Genomic DNA, 21909 nt, shown 5'->3' with positions numbered 1-21909 from the left:
TTTAACGCACGACTTCTCCCCACGAATACATAAGTTGAACTCTCCCCTCCCCACCCCTCCCCTCCCCACCCCTACCCCCTCCCCTCCCCATCGCTCCCCTCCCCTCATTTCCAACTCGAGCCTCATCTCTCTCTCTCTCTCAAAGGGTCAGGGATTAAAAGGAACGCAAGAACAAACAGAACATCGAGAGAGAGAGAGAGAGAGAGAGAGAGAGAGAGAGAGAATAAAACGCGACCATGCAAGGTGACCCGTAAAACACACACACACACACACACACACACACACACACACACACACACACACACACACACACACACACACACACATACACACACACAAGGGAAAACAAACCCATGAAGGAAAAACAAAACAAGAAAACAATACAAAGGGAATGGAAGGAGGAGGAGGAGGAGGAGGAGGAGGAGGAGGAGGAGGAGGAGGAGGGAGGAACAAATAAAGAGGAGAAAATGCTTACCTCAACTCCTCCCTTCCCTCCCTTCCCTTCCCTCCCTTCCTCCTCATTACCCTTCCCTCCCTTCTTACCTCCTGCCTTTATCTCCCTTCTTCCTTTCCCTTTCTTTATCCTTTCTCTCTTTCTCCTTCTCTTCCTACTTTATTTTCTTCTCCCTTATATCTCTCCCTTTTTTTTTTCTCTCCAAGTAAACCATCCTCCCTTCTTCCATTCCCTTCCTTTTCCCTCCTTACCTCCTCTTCCCTCCCTTCCTACCATCTTTACCTCCCTTCTTCCTTCATCTCTCCCTCCCTTTCTTCTTATGTTTCCTTCCCTCCATTCCCTCCCTGCCTTCTTTACCTCTCTCCTCCCTTCCTTTCTTTTCTTCCCTACCCATGCAGAGCTTTCTCCCTTCTTTTCTCTCTCACTCCCTCCCTTTCTCCCTTACCCTTCATTTTTCCCTCCGTGCCTTTTCCTTTCTCCCTACCTTCTTAACTTCTCCCTTCTCTTCTTTTCTACATATTCAAACCTTTCTCCCTTCTTACCTCTCCCTCCCTTCCTCCTTTCGCTCCCTTTATCCCACTCCGTTCCTACGTTCCTCCCTCCATCTCTCTCCTCTCCCTTCCTTCCTACCCAACTAAACCTTTCTTACCGCTCCCTTCCTCCCTTCTTTCCTCCCTCCCTCTCCCTCCCACCCCCCACCCATTAGCGCCTACATGCTCTGGGTTAATTGCATCACCACCACTAATGGCCTCCCTCCCCCCCCCCCCCTTCTTTCCCCCTTCACTTACGCTCCCTCAAATTGGTTAAAGTATTTGCGTTGCACTAGAAATGGTTCTTAAGAGGAAGGCGGAGGCGGAGGCGGCTCTCTCTCTCTCTCTCTCTCTCTCTCTCTCTCCTCTTTTTCTTCCTCCCTATCCTTCAATCCCCTTCTTTCCTCCACTTTCTCTTCCTTTTTTCCTCTCTTTTCACCCTCTTTCTTCTCCTCTTCTCCTTCCCTATCCTCTATCCTCTTTATTACCCCTCTTCGTTTCACTTATTCCCCTTTCCCTCAACCCCTTTCTTCATCTCTTTCCCCTTCTCTTTCTTCTTCTTTCCTCTTATATACTTCTCTTAGCTCTCCTTTCTTCCCTTTCCTTTTCCCTTCTTTTTCTTCTTTCATCTTTTCTCTTATACTTCTCTTAGCTTTCCTTTATTTCCCTTCCTTTCCTCTTTCTTTTTATTCATCCCTCTTCTCTTTCCTCTTATGTCCTCACTTTCTATCTCTTCCTTTCCTCTTTTTTCTTCACCCTTCGCCTCTTTCTTCTCAAATCTCACTTCCTCTTTTTCCCCCCATCACCTTTCTCGTTTCTTATCTCCCTCCCTCTTACTTCCTCTTTCTCCTCTTGATCCCCTTCTAATCCCCCTTCTCTTCCCCTTAACTTTCCTCTCTTTTTTTTCTTTTTTTTTCCGCGCTCTAAAATCAATGTCTCCACACCACAAGTTTTTTTTTTCTCTCACTTTTTTAATACTTTCCTTTTCATCATTTTTACTTATTTACTTTTTTACTTTTTTTTACTTTATTACTTTTACTTTTTTTTACTTTTTAACTTTCCTTTTCATCACATTTACTTTTTTTTTAATGGTCCAGATCTTTTTACCTTCACCTGTCGTCGTCGTCCCTTGATGGCCTCTCTCGCTCTCTCACACACCTGGGCCAGTGACGTCATCAACTTACCTGCGAGAGAGAGAACGTGAAATAATTAATGAGGAAAATCAAAGAAAGGTTACGGACGGTGTGTGTGTGTGTGTGTGTGTGTGTGTGTGTGTGTGTGTGTGTGTGTGTGTGTGTGTGTGTGTGTGTGTGTGTGTGTCTATCATTTTCACCCCTTCACTAACACCCATTATGACAGAAAGAGAGGGGAGGGGGGGGGAAGTACACACACACACGCACGCACACACACGCACAAGCACACATAAACCCACACGCACACTCATAAATAAACATATACACGTGCGCATTTGTCTGTACTGTGTGTGTGTGTGTGTGTGTGTGTGTGTGTGTGTGTAATACAAGAGCCATTCAAACCAAATTCAATGAACGTAATTTTTTTTATACCACAGTCGAATTAATGGAGAGAGAGAGAGAGAGAGAGAGAGAGAGAGAGAGAGAGAGAGAGAGAGAGAGAGAGAGAGAGAGAAACTAAAGAAAGCATGAAAAAGCGAAAAACATGAACGAAAACACACACACACACACACACACACACACACACACCTGCCGGAGAGGTTAATTAAGGTAACAGAGCCGCGGAGACTGAACTGATGCGAGAAAGATTTTGAGGCAACGCAAGACTAACCAACAAACCGACGAACTAACGAACTAACCCACCCTGGAACACACACACACACACACACTCTCTCTCTCTCTCTCTCTCTTGGTAAGTCCCTTTGACGGACTTACCAAAAGGGACCAATTGCGCCAAAAAAAGTGTTCAAGTTTTTTTTTTTTTTTTTTTGGTAGTAATGAGCAAAAAAAATAGGCGTTTGTTTTTATGATAATGAGTAAAAAATTGTCTTCGGTTTTTTTCTTTTTTGGTAATAATGAGAAATAAACGTTAACCGGAAAATAAAATAAAAAATGTCTTTCTGCAACGCCTTCAATATTAATACAAAAAAAAAATCTGAGGTGGAAAATATATGAAAAAACACGAATCTCTCTCTCTCTCTCTCTCTCTCTCTCTCTCTCTCTCTCTCTCTCTCTCTCTCGGCCAGCAGCATCTATCAGGCGTCGCAAATATTATTACCTCGCGTCCATGGAGATGAAAGGTTTAATTTGCATAGATCAGGACGCGCCGGGCAACAAAAGGCGGCGTGAGTGAATATGCGAGAGTGTGTGTGTCTATGTCTGTGTGTGCGTGTGTTTGTATATACTCGTAAACGGCAGGCGCCAGCTGGTTGGTTAATGGGAACTCTCTCCTCTGGGCGGTGAAGTTAAAGGTAAAAGAGTTATCAACGTGTGTGTGTGTGTGTGTGTGTGTGTGTGTGTGTGTGTGTGTGTGTGTGTGTGTGTGTGTGTGTGTGTGTGTGTGAAAGAGATGGTGAGATTGGATTTCATGAGGGGGTTACTCTCTCATATTTGTTGGTAAGGCTATCGTAGGGTTTGTTGTGGGTGTGTTGAGGGTGGTTTTACGGGTCTAGTGAGGGTTTGACAAGGCTTTTTCTGCACCGTAAATGTGAAAGAGACATGTTTCAGGGGTTACTCTCTCATATTTGGTGGTCAGGCCGTCGTAGCGGTTATGTTGTGGGTGTGTCCATGGGTGGTTTTACGGGTCTAGTGACAGTTTGACGAGGCTTTTTCTCCACCGTAAATGTGAAAGAGACATGTGAAAGAAAAGTAAGACTGGTCCACTATTCCCAGTTTCAGGGGTTACTCTCATATTTGTTGGTAAGGCTTCGTTGAGGTGGTTGTGGGGTGTGTCCATGGGTAGTTTTCGGGTCTAGTGATGGTATGACAAGGGTTTTTCTGAGACATATGTGACAGAATAGTAAGTGATCCAATTCTCTCAGTTTCAGGGGTTCCTTTCTCATATTTATTTGTTGGTAAGGCTTTCGTAGAGGTTGTGATGTTAGTATTTCCACGGGTAGTTTTATGAGCCTAGTGATCGTCTGACAAGGCTTCTGCACTCTGAATATATATAAAAAAAAAAAGCACTCCAGCGATCCAGACTAATCTCTTTTGTGGTCTTTGAAAATATTTGTTGTGAGAGCGAAAAGCGTCTGAGAGGGAGGGAGGGAGGGAGGTGAGGAGGGAGGGAGGTGGGGAGGGAAAAAGGGTGAGGAAATAGGGAGATAGGGAGAGAGGAAGGGAAAGGGGAAAGAGGAAATAGATACGTGATTGTGTTAACTCTGCGCTGTTGTTACTTCACGAGAAAATGTGGGAGGTTTAATGCCATCTCTCTCTCTCTCTCTCTCTCTCTCTCTCTCACCCTTGACCTTTGCTTCTGATGTTGTTATGGCGATGATGATGATGATGATGATGATGATCTATATTATTATTATTGATGTTAATGATGTTAGTTATTTATGTTGTTGATGCCTTCGCGGTAATTATAGTTCTTATGGTGGTAGTAGTAGTAGTAGTAGTAGTAGTAGTAGTAGTAGTAGTAGTTGTTGCTCTTTTTTTTCTTCTTCTTTATTGTTATTGTTATTATCATTGTTGTTGTTGTTATTGTTGTTGTTGTTGTTGTTGGCCCCGCTCGCCGCCCCTACACGTGGCTTCCTCCTCCGGGCATTGGTTCGTCAGGAGGAAATTCTTCTTCGGGAATTGAATCTCGATCGGTAACCGCGTCAAAATCGGGAATTGGTTCGTCAGAGAGCACACACACACACACACACACACACACACACACACACACACACACAGATAACCTAGAGAGAGAGAGAGAGAGAGAGAGAGAGAGAGAGAGAGAGAGAGAGAGAGAGAGAGAGAGAGAGAGATATTCAACACTCACCTAACCTGTACACACACACACACACACACACACACACACACACACACACACACATAGATAAGCTACAGAGAAAAGAGACATTCAACGCTCACCAACACATACTCCAAACACACACACACACACACACACACACACACACACACACACACACAAATCTAGCTAATCATACACCCGGAAACTGATTACCAACCCCACAAAAAAAACTAAAAAAAATATACACCTTCCCTACACCTCCCCTCCTCCCCTTCCTACCTTCCACCCCCCTTTCCCTATAAATCCCTTCCCCCCCCCTCCCCCGCCCCCGCTAATTACCCACAAGGCAATAAACACCACCAAATGCCGATAAACGCTAAACTAATCCCATTTGATGAACGGCAGCGACTCGACGCATAAATAACACACAAAGAGCCGAGGAAAATCATTGAGACCAAAATTGTTGTGGTGGCGGCGGTTGTGGTAGGAGGAAGGGGGGGAGCTGAGGGGGGGGAGAGGAAAAGGATAAGGTTGTGGAAGTACAGAAGGAAGAGAAAGAAACGAAAGACAAATAGAAAAGGAAGAAAAGGATGAGAAAGAGGAAGAAAAAGAGAAATGGAAAGACAAGTTAAACAAAGAAAGAGGAGGAAAAAGAAGAATAGATAGACAAATATAAAGATGAAGAGAAGGAAAAAAAGAAGGAAGAAAATGAGGGATGGAAAGACGAATAAAAAAGGAAGAAAAGGATGAGAAAGAGGAAGAAAAAGAGAAATGGAATGACAAGTTAAACAAAGAAGGAAAGAAGGAAGAAAATGAGGGATGGAAAGACGAATAAAAAAGGAAGAAAAGGATGAAATAGAGGAAAAAAAAGAGAAATGGAAGAGCAAATTGAACAAAGAACAAAAAGGATGAGAAAGGAGGAGGAAAAAGAAGAATAGATGGACGAATATAAAGAGGAAGAGAAGGATAAAAAGGAGGAAGAAAATGAGGGATGGAAAAACAAATTAACCGAAGAAGAAAAGGATGAGAAATATGAGGAAAAAGAGGAATGAAAAGACAAATATAACGAGGAAGAGAAGGAGGAAGAAAAGGAGAGAATGGAAAGACGAATAATAAGGAAAAAGGAACAGAAGGATTAAAAAAGAGGAGGTGAAGAGAGGGGGGCAAGAGAAAAGAGGAGAAGGAGAAGGAGACGATGATAATGGTACAGAAATATCAAGAGAAAGAAGAAATAAAGAAAACGAGAGTAGAAAGACAAGGACGGGAAACTGACAGAGAAAAGGGAAAAAGGAGGAGGAGAGGAGGGAGATGAGGAGGAGATGGCACAGGGGAGTCAAGAGGAGGAGGAGGAGGAGGAAGAAAAAGAGGAATAGAAACGACGAAATAAAAGGGGGAGGAAGGGAAGCGAAGAGAAGAGGAGGAGGAAGAGGAAGAAAAAGAGGAATAGAAACGACGAAATAAAAGGGGGAGGAAGAGAAGAGAAGAGGAGGAGGAGGAGAAACAAAAGAAATAGCGAAGTTGTAGTATTGGAAGAGGAGGAGGAAGAGGAGGAGGAGGAGGAAGGGGGAGCAGGCGGTTAAGGATGATTGTATACTACAGGAAGAGGATAAAGAGGAGGAGGAGGAAGAGGAAGAGGAGGAGGAGGAAACAAAGGACTCTACAAGCATGCCTCTGCCGGGACACGCTATTGGCAACACTGTGTTCCTTCAATGGACGTATTCAACACATACCACATGCTCTCTCTCTCTCTCTCTCTCTCTCTCTCTCTCTCTCTCTCTCTCTCTTTCTCCTTCTCACTCTGTTTTATCCTCCTCCTCCTCCTCCTCTTTCTCTTCCTCCTCCTCTTCTTTGTTCTCATTCGGTAGCACATTAGCATTCCTGACCTCCTCCTCTTCCTCTTCCTCCTCCTCCTCTTTCTTCCATTGATTCCATTCCTCCTTCATCCATTACTCTATTCCTTCATTCTTCTATTATTTCTACGTCTTTTCATTTATCATCCTTCCTCTCCTTTCCCCATTCTCCTTCCTTTTTATCTGACTTCCTTCTCCTTCATCATCAATTCCTCCTATTCCTACATCCTTCTATTATTTCTCTATCTTTTAATCCCTCATCCCTTATTCTTGTTTCCCTCCTTCCTTCCTTCTTACTTATTCAACTTTTGGCTCATATATTCTCCTTCGTGACCCTCTCCTCCTTCATCCATTTCTCCTCCTCCTCCTCCTTCATTCTTCTCTTTTCTTCCCTCCTATTTGCTCTCCTTTACGTTAAAAAGCATTTCTGACCATCTCCTTTTCTTCATTTTCCTGTAATTTCTCCATCTTTATCATCCCTTCCCTCCCTTTCCTTCCTTCCCTCCATCCTTCTCTACCACACGGATTCCTGACTCTTTCCTCCTTCTTCTTCTCCTCCATCCGTCTATCCGTTCTCCCTCTCTCATCTCTCATCCCTCCCTCTCCTTCCCTCCCTCATACTAATTTGTCTTCTCCACATAAGCATTCTGACTTCCACCCGCTTCCACCTCCTTCATCCATTCCTCCGCTATCCGTCTATCCGTTCTCCCTCTTTCCTCTCTCCTCCCTCCCTCTCCTTCCGTCCCTCCGCCCCACCTATTTAGAGGCAGGGCACGCGGCGAGGAGCTTAACTTCAAACAAAACGTGGCCTGTTCTCAAGAGGCCACAATCAGGCGAAGGAATGACGTCAGGAGATGTTTGTGAATAAGAGGACGAAGAGGAGGAAGAGGAGGAGGAAGAGGAGGAGGAGGAGGCTGTGTTAGTCTTCGTTGCACTCTTGTTTTCATTCGTTGGGTTTGTGTGTTTATGTGTTTGTTTAGTTAAATGTTCGGGGTTATGTAAACAGTCTTGCTTGTGTGTGTGTGTGTGTGTGTGTGTGTGTGTGTGTGTGTGTGTGTGTGTGTGTGTGTGTGTGTGCGCGCGGTATCATGTGTCTCCGATGTTGAGACAAGTGGTAGAAATTGACTCTCTCTCTCTCTCTCTCTCTCTCTCTCTCTCTCTCTCTCTCTCTCTCTCTAAGGAATTGCGTATCGACACTTCGGGAACAAAACACTACATTTTTTCTGTTTGTTTGTTTGTTTGCTTGTTTTTGTTTTGTCTTCTCGGATCTTCATGAGACGAGGAGGAGAAATTGGGTGGTGAGTTTTTTTTTTTTTTGTTTTCTTTTGTTTTGTTTGTGTTGTTTTTCTTTGGTGTCTTGGTCTCCTTTTTTTGCGCGAATAGTATCGGTAATTATCTCCTCCTCCTCCTCCTCCTCCTCCTATTTTTTTCTTCTTTCCTCGCCTCCTCCACCTCCTTTCCTGTATATTTAGAAGAACAAGAACAAGACGAAGACGAAGACGAAGACGAAGACGAAGACGAAGACGAAGACGAAGACGAAGACGAGGACGAAGAAGAAGAAGAAGAAGAAGAAGAAGAAGAAGAAGAAGAAGAAGAAGAAGAAGAAGAAGTAGAAGATGAAAAAGAAGATGAAAAAAAGGAGAAAAAGAAAAAGTACAAATGAAAAAGAAGCTGAAAAAAAGGAGAAAAAAAAGTGAAAGAATATATACCGAAAAAAAAAAATATTCACAGCTTGTTAAGAAAAAAAGCAGAAGAGGAGGCCACCTATTTTTCTTCTCTCTCCTCCTCCTCCTCCTCCTCCTCCTCATTCTCCTCCAGGTAAGCAACTCACCGGCCGCCCTTTAAAGCCTCCCTCAGGTGTTACAAGACTCACCTGGGGAAATTAGGATAATAACTTCACCTCCCCCCTTCCCCCCTCCCCCCTCTTCTTCCTCACCTCCTCCCCCTCTCTCCTCTCCCCCCCCCTTCCTTCCCTTCTCTCTAAACATGCTTCCCCTCCTAACTCCTTCCCCTCCCCTCCTCTTCTCTTTACCTGGCTAAGGAGTGAGAAAGGGGGGGAGGGAGGAGGAGGAGGAGCTAAGTTATGGTGGCGTGGAAGGTGTCGGAAGTGTGTGTGTGTGTGTGTGTGTGTGTGTGTGTGTGTGTGTGTGTGTGTGTGTGTGTGTGTGTGTGTGTGTGTGTGTGTGTGTTTGTAAATATTTTCTTTGCGTGTGTGATGGATAGGTGGCAATGTTTACACGCCGTCACCTCCACCTCCTCCTCCTCTTCCTCCTCCTCCTCCTCCTCCTCGAGTGAAGAAGACAGGAAGCTCAGGTGTTTCTCCCGTTTCTCCGTTTCACACCTTAATTAATCATTACACACACACACATACACACACGCACGCGCGCGCGCGCGCACGCACACACAGGTAAGCTTTGAAGTCCCGAGTTCATTAAGTTATCAGGTGAGTTTCAATGTTGCCAATACCAGGATGAAGGAGAGGGGAGGAGAGGGGAGAAGGGGGAGGGAGAGAGGGGAGGGAAGGAGGGGGAAGAGGGGAGCGAGGGAAGGGGGTTTGGAATATAATGAAGGGAGAGGGGGAGACAAGGATGAGAGGGATTGTGCACCTACTCTTGGATATGTTCAGTTCACTCCCGTTGCAGCAAAGTGGCGATCAATGCGTTTCTTGAAGGAGTTGATGCTCTCTGCGCTAACCACTTCTGCAGGAAGGCTGTTCCAGTGGCGAACAACCCTATTCGAGAAATAGCTCCTGCCTATGTCGGTATGGCATCGCTTTGCTTGAATTGTTTTTCCGTTGTTTCTTGTTCTCAGTCGTTCTTTTCGTTTTTTTCTTATTCTTTCTCCTCCTCTTCCAAGTCCTCCTCCTCCTCCTCCTCCACCTCTTCATATCTATTCATTGTAATCCTAATATTTGCATCCCGATCCTCTTTTCACCCAACAAACAGAATCTGATCCCCCACACGAGGGTTCTGAAGCGGATTAATGTAACACCGAAAACCCCCACACCCCATCACCTCCCCACCCCACCTTCCCCTCCTTTACCAACCTCCCCCACCTTCCCCTCGCCTTCTCAAATCTCCTCTTTCACTCTTCCTTCCCCACCCCTCCCCTCACTTTCCCCAGCCTCCCCCCTTATCTTTCCCTCCTTCCCCAAGCTTCCCCCTCTTTCTTCCCTCCTCCTTACCAACCTCCCCCACCTTCCCCTCGCCTTCTCAAATCTCCTCTTTCCCTCTTCCTTCCCCACCCCTCCCCTCACTTTCCCCAACCTCCCCCACCTTCCCTCACCTTCTCAAATCTCCTCCTCTTTTCCTCTTCCTTCCCCACCACTCCCCTCACTTTCCCCAACCTCCCCCACCTTCCCTCACCCTCTCAAATCTCCTCTTTCACTCTTCCTTCCCCACCACTCCCCTCACTTTCCCCAGCCTCCCCTCCTCTCTTTCCCTCCTTCCCCTTCTCCCCTCCTTCCCTTACCTTCCCTTTCTTTCTTCAACCTTCCCCTTCTTCCCTTAACTTTCCCTCTTCCTTCCCCACCCCTCCCCTCACTTTCCCCAGCCTCCGCTCCTCTCTTTCCCTCCTTCCCCTTCTCCCCTCCTTCTTCCCTTACCTCCCCCTTCTTTCTTCAACCTTCCCCTCCTTTCCCTCCTCCTTCCCCTATTCCCCTATCTTCCCCTCCTCTACCTCCTCCTTCCCTTCCTTCCCCAGCGTTCCCTTTCTCTCCCCTTTCCTCTCCTCCCTCTCATCCTCTTCCCCTTCCCTCCCCCCTTCTCTCCAATCGCCTCCAAAACAAAAGAAAATAATAAGACAAACTATTTTCTTGAGAGAGAGAGAGAGAGAGAGAGAGAGAGAGAGAGAGAGAGAGAGAGAGAGAGAGAGAAACAACAATAATAATAAACGCCATCACCAGCTTAGTGCCAGCCCGTCTCTAATTGTGGCGTTTATAGCTTTCTTTTTGTCATGTATTACGGCGTTTATTGTTTCCTCGTCGTTATTAGCGGGCACGCGACCACCGTCTTCGTAGCCTCGTTTTCTTTTGGGTTTGTTTTTCTAGGGGGGGCTTCAGAAGATGTTGGTTTTGTTTTGTTTTCGTTTTTGTTTGGTGTTGGTGTTACTACTACTACTATTACTACTACTACTACTATTACTACTACTACAAACACATAAACATCAGGCAAAGCAAACAGTACCAGAATCACCCCCGTAGCAACACACACTGACGGCAAACAAACACACACACATACACAAACAGCAAATTTAACCACCACCATCACCACCACCCCTACCACCATCACCACCACCCCTACCACCAACACCACCACTGCTACCACCATCACCAGCGACCCTATAAGCCTAATAACTCTAATTTCAAAGCACACACACACACACACACACGCACACACACACACACACACACGCACACACACACACGGCTGGGTCTGTAATTTTATCCTAATCACAAAGGGAAAAGATCAGCAAACAAATTAGTAAGTAAATAAACAAGTAAACAAATTAGATAAAGGTCCTTTTTTTTCTTTTTTCTTACTTTTTCGATTTTTTTTTTTATTATTATTATTATTCCTATTCGGTCGTTCATTATATTTGTTTTTCTTCATTTTTTATTATTCAAGTTCTCGTTTAATTTCTTTACTTCATTTTTTCACATTTTCTTGCTCTAGTTTCTTTTCTTTACTTTTTTCTTACTTTGGTTTCCTATTGCTTATTTATTATTTTCTTTTTATCTTTTTTTTTGTTTTTCATTTTTTTTACTATTTTTTTTCTTTTCCCATTTTTTCCCTTAATTTCTGTTCGTTGTTTTTTCTCTTCATAAAATCATCTTTACATCCATTTGCCCACCTGCTTAGTCATTCTCTTTTTTCCTCCAACCTCCTTCTGCTCATCTATTTCTTCTTTTTCCTTCTTCAATTTATTCAACTTCCATCCTCACTTTCATTTTTTACACCTGTCACCTTTCTCTCAATTTACCTGCCCAGCTGTCTACTTTTTTTCTTCTTCCTTCTTCTATTCTTGTTTCTTATAACCTTATTTCTCTACTTCTTCTATTATTTTGTTTTCTATTTCTATTCTATTACTTTCACTTCTATTCCTAGTCCTATATTCTCCACCTGTCTGTCACCTGTACCTCCATTCATCTGCCTACCTGCTTATTTTTTCTGCTTCATTCTTCTATTCTTCTTCTTTCTTATAACATTCTTCCTCTATTTCTTCCATTATTTTCACTTCCATCTCTTATACCTAACCACTTTCGATTCATTTACCTGCCTACCTGCCTATTTTTTCTCCTTTTTCCTATTCTAACTTCTAATTTTCTTCAATCTTCCATTCCTACTTTCCATCTGCTCCACCTGTCACCTTTAGCTCCATTCATCTGCCCACCTGCCTGCTCCTTCCTCTCACCTGTCCGAATTCCCATCATGCACCAGGTTCCGGCTAATTAACAGGTAATCTCCCTCCCCTGGGCCGTTTATCTCCGTCCTTCAGGCAGTCTTTTGGTGCCGTGTCCATTATGTCGTAGCTGATTAATTAGATTTATCACCTGCCATTCACCTGTCTCCCCTGATTAACTGACCTTCGTTTTACACCTGTCGAAAGCGTCTCTCTGATTCTGATTCGTGTCGAGAGGGAATTGAATGACCTGGGGGTGAGGTAAGGTTAGGTGAGGTGAGGGAGGGGAGGTTAGGTTAGGTGAGGTGAGGTTAGGCCAGGTTAGGTGAGGTTACGTTAGGTTAGGGGAAGTAAGGTAAGGTAAGGTAAAGTGAGATGAGATGAGGTGAGGGAGGGGAGGTTAGGCCAGGTTAGATGAGGTTAGGTTAGGGGAGTTTAGGTAAGATAAAGTGAAGTGAGGGGAGGTTAGGCCAGGTTAGGTTAGGGGAGGTAAGGTAAGGTAAAGTGAGGTTAGGGGAGGTTAGGTTAGGTTAGGAAGGGGTGAGGTAAATTAGGTAAGTTAGGGGATGTTAGGTGAAGTAGAAATTGGATTAGGTGAGGTTAGTTAAGGTTAAGTTAGGTGAGGAGAGGTTAGGTTAGGTTAGGTTAGATGAGGTTAGGAGAAGTAGAGGTTAGTTTAGGTTAGGAAGGGGTGGCTAGGTTAGGTTAGGGGATGTTAGGTGAAGTAGAAATTGGATTAGGTGAGGTTAGTTAAGGTTAAGTTAGGTGACGAGAGGTTAGGTTAGGTTAGGTTAGATGAGGTTAGGAGACGTAGAGGTTAGGTTAGGTTAGGTGAGGTGAGGTTAGGTGAAGTAGAAATTGGATTAGGTGAGGTTAGTTAATGTTAAGTTAAGCGAATAGAGTTTAGGTTAAGTTAGGTTAGGTGAGGTTAGGAGAAGTAGAGTTTAGGTTAGGTTAGGTTAGGTTAGGTGAGGTTAGGTTAGGTAAAGTAGAAACTGGATTAGGTGAAGTTAGTAAGGTCAAGTTAGGTGAGGAGAGTTTAGGTTAAGTTAGGTTAGATAAGGTTAGAAGTAGAGGTTAGGTTGGGTGAAGTGAGGTTAGGAAAGGTTAGGTTAGATGAGGAGGTTAGGTTAAGTTAGGTAATGTTAGGTTAGGTTCAGTTAGGTCACCTTATGTCAAGTTAGGTGGTGTCACGATATGTTAGATTAAGTTATATACAGTCAGGTTGGATTAGCTTAGAATAAATGGTTGGATTAAGTTAGTATTTCACCTTACGCAGAGTTAATCTTACGCTATGTCAAGTTAGGTGAATGCCAGGTCAGGTTAGATTAAGTTATGCCAAGTTAGGTGGTGTCACGATATGTTAGATTAGTTATACCCTTCTATTCCTTTCTTTCCATTCTTATTTTCTCTTTATCCCTTTCTAACAAGAGTCCACACATCCACCCATCCACCTTCATCCCCTCACACACATCCATTGATCTTGAATCCACACCCATTACATATATCGTCAGGTTTAGTTAGCTTAGAATAAATGGTTTGATTAAGTTAATATTTCACCTTACGCAGAGTTAATCTTACGTTATGTCAAGTTAGGTGAATGCCAGGTCAAGTTAGACTAAGTTATATACAGTCAGCTAAGAATATATGGTTTGATTAAGTTCGTATTTCGCCTTACGCAGAGTTAAGCTTCCGTTATGTCAAGTTAGGTGAATGCCAGGTCAGGTTAGATTAAGTTAGGCCAAGTCATGTCGGGTCAGGTGAGGTCAGGTCCCATCACGAGCAGCCGGTCCACAATGCTCTGCTGGGATTGGCTCCTCCTCATCAGCATGCAGCCAATCAGCAGCAAGTTACTGGCCAATAATACACCACCTGAGCCGAGGAGGAGGAGGAGGAGGAGGAGGAGGAGGAGGAGGAGAGAACGACAACGACAAGAAAGGGGAGGAGAGGAGAACGATGACGACAAGGAGGAGGACGAAGGGGAGGAGGAGGAGGAGGAGGAAGAAGAGGAGGAAAAAGAGGAGGAGGAGGAGGAGGAGGAGGAGGAGGAGGAGGAGGAGGAGGGAAGGACTGGTCTGGGAAAAGGACTGGAGAGGAAAATAGGATGAAAGAACGAATGAGAGAGAGAGAGAGAGAGAGAGAGAGAGAGAGAGAGAGAGAGAGAGAGAGAGAGAGAGAGAGAGAGAGAGAGAGAGAGAGAGAGAGAGAGAGAGAGAGAGAAAGGAAAGTTGGAAGAAGCATCAGAGGAAAGGAAGAGAAAGAAGATAAGAGAGAACTGGAAAGAAAGAAAATAAGAAAAAGAGGAATAAGAAAAAGACAGAAGCGGATGAAGTAAAAAGAAAGAGAAAGGGACAAAGAGAGAGAAAGAGAGAGAGAAAAGGAAGAAGAGAGGAAGAGGAGGACAAGCGAAAAGGGGGAGAAAAAGGAAACATAAACCAAAGGGGAAACAAGGAAACAAGGAAGGAAGAGGGACAGAAAGAAGGAAGGAAGGAAGAGAGGAAGAAGGGAGAAAACAAGAGAGAAAGAATGAAGGGAAGGAAGAGGATGCGTAAGAGGAGAAAGGGAGAAGGGAGGAACATGAGAAAGGGGAGAGAGGGAGATGGAGAGAGGAAGAGGGAGGAGGAAGAGAAAGAAAGGAGGGAAGGAAGAGAATGGGAAAGAGGAGACGGAGAGAAAGGAGGAACATGAGAAAGGGAAGAGAGGGAGACGGAGAGAGAACAGGGAGAAGGAAGCGAATGAAAGAACTAGAGAGAAAGAAAGGAGGAAAGGAAGAGGAGAAGGGGAGAAGGGAGGAACATAGAAAGGGCAGAGAGAGGGAGACGGAGAGAGGAACAGAGAGGAAGAAGAGAATGAAAGGAGGGAAGGAGGAGGACGCGAAAGAGAAGGGGAGAAGGGAGTAACAGAAGAGAGGGGAGAGAGGGGAGAGGGAGAAACCAAGAGAGCACCACAAGTTAACCATATGGGCGGGTCGTGAGAGAGACAACTAAGAACTCTGAGAACCACATTGTTATTGCTACTTGATCAGCATGAACCTCAGATGATGCAACACTTAGAACGCTCACGATAGAAGCAGAGGCGGCTGTAAATGGTCGAACAGTGAAAGGGACGGAGAAGGAAGGAAACGAGGGGAGAGGAACAGAAGGGAGGAACGTAGGAGAGGGAAGAGGAAAGGAGAGATGGAGGGAGAAACATAGAGAATGGAGACAGTGGAAGGGATAGAGAGGGAAGGTAGAGGAACATGAGAAAAGGAGAGAGGGAGGGAGAAACAGAGTGAACGGAGACAGTGGAAGGGACAGAAAGGGAAGGAAACGAGAGAGGTAGAGGATGCGAAAGAGGAGAGCAACAGAGGGGTGGAATACAGGAGGAAGGGGACGAGAGGGAGGGAGAGAGGGACACTCGGGAGGGAGGGAGGAACATAAGGGCGGAAGGGAAGGAAGGGAGGGAGACAGGAGGGGAGGCAGGGAGGCAGAGCGGGCTATTAGCGAACAAGAACAAGAGCGAGGTAGCACACATTGGTAATTCCGTCGTGGTGACAGGGCGAGCCTTTCATTAAAAGTTTGGCCAGGTTGTCAGGTGGCTCAGTGGCCCACGCCCATTACACAGCACCGGCAGGAGGAGGAGGAGGAGGAGGAGGAAGAGGAGGAAGCAAGTGGAAATGAAAGGGAGAGGAAGGGGAAAGTTGGGATAGACGAGAAGGAATAGAACGAAGATGATGATTAGGAGGAGGAAGAGGAAGAGGAAGAGGAAGAGGAGGGGAGGAGAAAGTGGAAATGAAAGGGAGAGGAAGAGGAAAGTTGGGAGAGACGAGAAGGAATAGAACGATGATGATGATGATGATTAGGAAGAGGAAGAGGAATAGGAGGAGAGGAAAAGCAATAGGCGTAAAAGGAGGGAAAGGGAAGGAAGAGGAAAGTTGGAGAAAGAGGAAGAGGAGGAGGAGGGACATCAGGAGGAGAGGAAAAAGGAGGAGGTGGAGAGAAATAGGAAAGTCAGAGGAAGCAGCCAATTTAAGGGAATGGAGAGAGGAGGAATAACGATCGAGGTAGAGGAGGAGGAGGAGGAGGAGGAGGAGGAGGAGGAGGAGGAGGCAGAATCTTGAGAGAAAAATAGGAAAAAGAAACCTTGTATGACGTGTGACTGTGTGTGTGTGTGTGTGTGTGTGTTGAGAGATACCCTAGTGTTCTCTCTCTCTCTCTCTCTCTCTCTCTCTCTTCTTCCATCACCATCATCACCACCACAATCATCACCACCACCATCACCACTACTACCACCACCACCACCACCAGAATAGGCCTATCCCGATCACGTGACCTAATTTCCCCCCCTAATGTTGCAATTCTCCATTGGTCCCGGATTACACACACACACACACACACACACACACACACACACACACACACACACACACACACTCACGAACAAAGATAAGCCTGTATGCCTCAGCGAGCGAGAAAGGGGGAGAGAGAGAGAGAGAGAGAGAGAGAGAGAGAGAGAGAGAGAGAGAGAGAGAGAGAGAGAGAGAATGCATGACTTTCAAAATTGAGTTCGAAGAAAATTGAGGTAGAGAAGAAGAAGAAGAAGAAGAAAAGAAGAAGAAGAAGAAGAAGAAGAAGAAGAAGAAAAAGAAGAAGAAGAAGAGTAGCGGCGTTAGGAAACATAAAAAAACTTCTTGGAGGCGAAACTTTTGGAACGAGAAGAAGAGGAAGTGAAAAATGAACGAAAGAAAAGACGAGAGAGAGAGAGAGAGAGAGAGAGAGAGAGAGAGAGAGAGAGAGAGAGAGAGAGAGAAGGGGGGGGATGGGGCGTACGAATGCTAAAAGAGATCGAAGAAGAAACTTTTGAAACTACGAAGATAAGCTGACCGGGAGATAGATTGCTCATGACGGAGGAGGAGGAGGAGGAGGAGGAGGAGGAGGAGGAGGAGGAAGAAGAAGAAGAGGACGAATTGAGGAGGTAAAGGAATAAAAACAAAAGCTAACCCTAAAAAAAAAAAAATATTGACAACAGAAATGAAACAAAAGACAAAAAGAAGAAAAAGTAAAAGAAAAAACATTAATAAAGAAACAAAACACACACACACACACACACACACACACACACACACACACACACACACACACACACACACACACACACACAATTTTGTTACACTGCGGAAGTGAAATGCGGAAAAAAGAAAAAGAATAACAATTTGATATACGAATGCAAGTGTGTGTGTGTGTGTGTGTGTGTGTGTGTGTGTGTGTGTGTGTGTGTGTGTGTGTGTGTGTGTGTGTGTTTCCGCCTCTAGCTTTGTGCCAGGTCAACCATGAATTCTCTCTCTCTGATATCGACAAAACATCAATAACAACACAACAAATAAAGTCCCGGTAATCTTCTCGTTAATAACATCTCATTAAGCATTGCAAACACACCTGTACAACTCTCACCTGGGCCGCTAACAAACACACCTACACACCCTTCCCTTGCCTTACCTAACCTACCTGTATCAACCTAACCAATTACTTACCTATCAATACGTATACTTTCATCCCTACCTAAAGCAAACACACCTGTACAACTCTCACCTGGGTCGCTAACAAACACACACCTGCCCACCCTTACCTTACCTTACCTACCAAACCAACCTATCCAATTACCTAACCTACCTACCTGTCTTCCTCCCTTACCTTGCTCATTAAGCCTCATTCTCCTCATTAACGCGAGTAACAATGATGGTGGTGATGAGTGAGAATAATGAGTACTTGTATAATGATGATGTTGATTGATGGTGGTGGTGGTGGTGGTAGTGATGATGATGATGATGATGATGATAATGATAAATGATGGTCAGTCAGTTTCCATATATTAAAAAAGGGCAATTATTCACGTTCATAAATTTTTCCATCAGGAGTGACACAAATGGGATGCGCTCTCTCTCTCTCTCTCTCTCTCTCTCTCTCTCTCTCTCCTATATTTTCTCTAGTTTTTCCCCTTTTCGCTTTCTACCTTTTTTCCTCTCCCCCTTTCCTTCCTTCCTTCCTTCCCTTTCCTCCTCTTCCCACAAACCTCTTCAAGCCTCCTCTCCTTTACTTCCTCTTTCCTCCATCATCCCTCCATTTCAAATCACAATCCCCCATTTCCTCCTCCCTTCCCACCCCTTCCCTACCTCTCCACTTCTTCCCCACGAAATCTTAAATCCTCCCCACTCCCCACGCTCCTCTTCCTCCTCCCCTCTCTTCCCTCCTCCTCTATCATCCTTCCATTTCACATCCTAATCTCCCCTCTCTCTTCCCTCCCCTCCCACCCCATCCCCTACCTACCCTTCCCTTAACCTACCCCATCATTCTACCTTTCCCTGCCTTCTACCTTACTCCCTGCCCCTCCCCCTTACCCCTGCTAACTCACCTACCCTACCTCCCTCTTCCCTCCCTGCTGCCCCTTCCATCCCCTGCCCTCCCTAGCACCCTCCCCATGACCTATCCTTCCCCTACCTACCCCCTCCCCCCTCTCCTGCCCATTTGTCACACTCCATGAGATGAATGGCCTGGGCGTGACCTGAGTGACGCAACAACAACGACAACAACAACAACAACAGCAATAATGATAGTAGTAGTAGTCGTAATAGTAGTAGTAATAATAACAATGGCAATAATAACAGCAATAAAAATAGTAATAAAAACAACACCGTGTCAATAAATCGATAAAAAGTACATACATAGACAGTTTTACAGCCATAATAATAATAATAATTATAATAATAATAATAATAATAATAATAATAATAATAATAATCCGTAAAACACAACACAGACAAATTATTCATAACGTTCAAGTCTAAATAAAAGAATAAAGAAGAAAAATAATAATAAATAAATATATGTCCTGAAAATTATATCAAACCAGGAAATAAAATAAAAAAATAAATAACTACCAGAATAAGTAATAAACTCTCTCTCTCTCTCTCTCTCTCTCTCTCTCTCTCTCTCTCTCTCTCTCTCTCTCTCTCTCTCGCTTCGCCTTCAATATTCATCTTCCCTCCTCTTCTCCTCCCAACCCAACGCTCCGCCGCCTCCGCCTCCTCCTCTTCCTCCTCCTCCTCCTCCTCCTCCTCTTCCTCGACATCTCACTCCCGTTGCGGTCATCCTCCTCCTCGTTTAGTTGCCTCGAACGACCTCACTACCTGAAAGCCGGAGAGAGAGAGAGAGAGAGAGAGAGAGAGAGAGAGAGAGAGAGAGAGAGAGAGAGAGAGAGAGAGAGAGAGAGAGAGAGAGAGAGAGAGAGAGAGAGAGAGAGAGAGAGAGAGAGAGAGGAGAGAGAGAGAGAGAGAGAGAGAGAGAGAGAGAGAGAGAGAGAGAGAGAACGAGAGAGAGAGAGAGAGAGAGAGAGAGAGAGTGTGATAGAGAGAGAGAGAGAGAGCGCGAGAGATAGAGAGAGAGAGAGAGAGAGAGAGAGAGAGAGAGAGAGAGAGAGAGAGAGAGAGAGAGAGAGAGAGAGAGAGAGAGAGAGAAGAGAGAGAGAGAGAGAGAGAGAGAGAGAGAGAGAGAGATAGAGAGAGAGAGAGAGAGAGAGAGAGAGAGAGAGAGAGAGAGAGAGAGAGAGAGAGAGAGAGAGAGAGAGAGAGAGAGAGTTGGAAGAGGAAATTAAGAGGAAAAGGAAGAAAATGGGGAAAAAGAGACGGAATAACGAAGAAAATGAAGAGGGAGAAGAAAAGAAGAAAGAGGAAGAGAAGGTAGAAAAAGGAAGAAGATTTGAGAAGGAAGGAGAGAGAGAGAGAGAGAGAGAGAGAGAGAGAGAGAGAGAGAGAGAGAGAGAGAGAGAGAGAGAGAGAGAGAGAGAGAGAGAGAGAGAGAGAGAGAGAGAGAGGACAGTTAAAGAAAATGAGAAAGAGAGAAGGAGAGAGAAGAAGAGATATACACAGAATGATTTAGGTAGATGAAAAGACACGAAGAGAGAAAGAAAAGAAGAAAAAGGAAAAAAAACGAAAGAATAATAATATAGAGACAGAAACAAAGATAAACAGAAATAGAAAGATAATTAAGACAGATAAAAGAAAATATAAAAAAGTGCTCTTACAACTAAACAAGAATAAAAATAAAGGGAAAGGAAGGTAATATAGAGACAGGAACAAAGATACAGAAACAGAGAATAAAGAAAAAATGATAATTAAATCAAACATTCGTATAACCAAACAAGTATGCAAACAGGAGCACACAAACACACACAAACACAGGTACACAAACACACAGGTAGATAACCGTAGCCACAAACAAAGAGAATGAAGATAAGTTAAAGAAAATAATAAAATAAATAGTACTCTTATGACTAAACGAATATGCGAACAAGCACACAAACACGCACAGGTAAACAAACACACAGGTAGATAACCGTAGCCACAAAGAGAATGAAGATAAGTAAAATAAAATAATAAAACAAATAGTACTCTTATAACTAAACGAATATAGACACAAACACAAACACGCACAGGTACACAAACACACAGGTAGATAACAATAACCATAGCCACACTTTACCTGTATCAGCCAGCACGTCGGGTAGCAGCAGTAGTGGCAGTAGTAGTAGTAGTAGCTCTCTCCACCTCCACACCCCACCCGCACTCCACAACACTCCCCTACATCCACCCTGAGGAGAGAGAAAGAGGGAGAGGGGAGAGGTTAGTGGTGGATGTATGAGAGCTGTGCTAGTGGTGTTAGGAAGGTTAGCTGGTATGGTTAGTAGTAGTAGTAGTAGTAGTAGTAGTAGTAGTAGTAGTAGTTTCAAATATGTAAAACTAGTCAAAACAGTTACACCATTATTGGAAAGACTAGACAAGGTTAAACACACACACACACACACACACACACACACACACACACACACACACACACATCATCTTTATTAAAGCTTACATCTAGTTATTATGTTTATCTTTGCAAAAACACTCCCCTCTTTGTCGACAGATCACAGTCTTATTGCTCTCTCTCTCTCTCTCTCTCTCTCTCATAACTACTATTTTTATTTTTATTTTTGCCTTTTTCCCTCCTCTTGTCTTTCTTTTCTCTGCTCTCTCTCTCTCTCTCTCTCTCTCTCTCTCTCTCTCTCTCGATACGCAAAGCCACACACACACACACAGACACACACACACAAACAAACACACGTAATCATCCTAACATCTCTAAGCCTCTTTCCTCAGTCAACTTTTGCGAACCTCAATTAACACGCCCGAGAGAGAGCGACAAAAATGATCCACGTACCAATAAATAAATAAAATAGAACAGTGTCCCCTCAAACGTGTAAAAGTCCCAACCCCGTGATCCGTTTTCTATTTCCCAGATAAATAAATAAATGGAATAGTTACCCCTTACCCCCTTCTCCTTACCCCCCCCCCCCCAAAAAAAAACTTCTGCATGTCATATTATAGACCCCCAACAATACACTTTCCATTTCCCTGATAAATAAATGAATGGAATAGTTACCCCTGAACCCCTCCTCCTCACCCCATCTTCCTATTCGTATGTTATATTATAGTCCTTCACAATTCATTTTCTATTTCCCTGATAAATAAATAAATGTATGAATAGTTACCCCTAATCCCCCACCTCCCATCCCCCCGCTTCGCATGTTATAGTCATCCACAATCCATTTTCTATTTCCCTAATAAATAAATAAATGTATGAATAGTTACCCCTATCCCCCCTCCTCCCATCCCCCCCTCTTTGCATGTTATAGTCATCCACAATCCATTTTCTATTTCCCTGATAAATAA

The 21909-nt window shown here is 44.3% G+C and overlaps 1 protein-coding gene across 1 annotated transcript in view; it reads right to left on the bottom strand.

Annotated features, from left to right (window-relative positions):
- LOC127003635 (roundabout homolog 3-like) overlaps positions 1–21909 on the bottom strand; it is a 234694-nt gene that overhangs the window by 205844 nt on the left and 6941 nt on the right. The window contains exon 3 of the mRNA XM_050870544.1: positions 20678–20786. Coding sequence (XP_050726501.1) covers positions 20678–20786 — 109 coding nt within the window. The remainder of the gene's footprint in view (positions 1–20677; positions 20787–21909) is intronic.

The sequence above is a fragment of the Eriocheir sinensis genome, chromosome 25 (assembly GCF_024679095.1).
Source record: "Eriocheir sinensis breed Jianghai 21 chromosome 25, ASM2467909v1, whole genome shotgun sequence".
In the NCBI taxonomy this organism is placed as follows: Eukaryota; Metazoa; Arthropoda; class Malacostraca; order Decapoda; family Varunidae; genus Eriocheir; species Eriocheir sinensis.
This window is presented reverse-complemented; position numbering and strand designations above follow the sequence as displayed.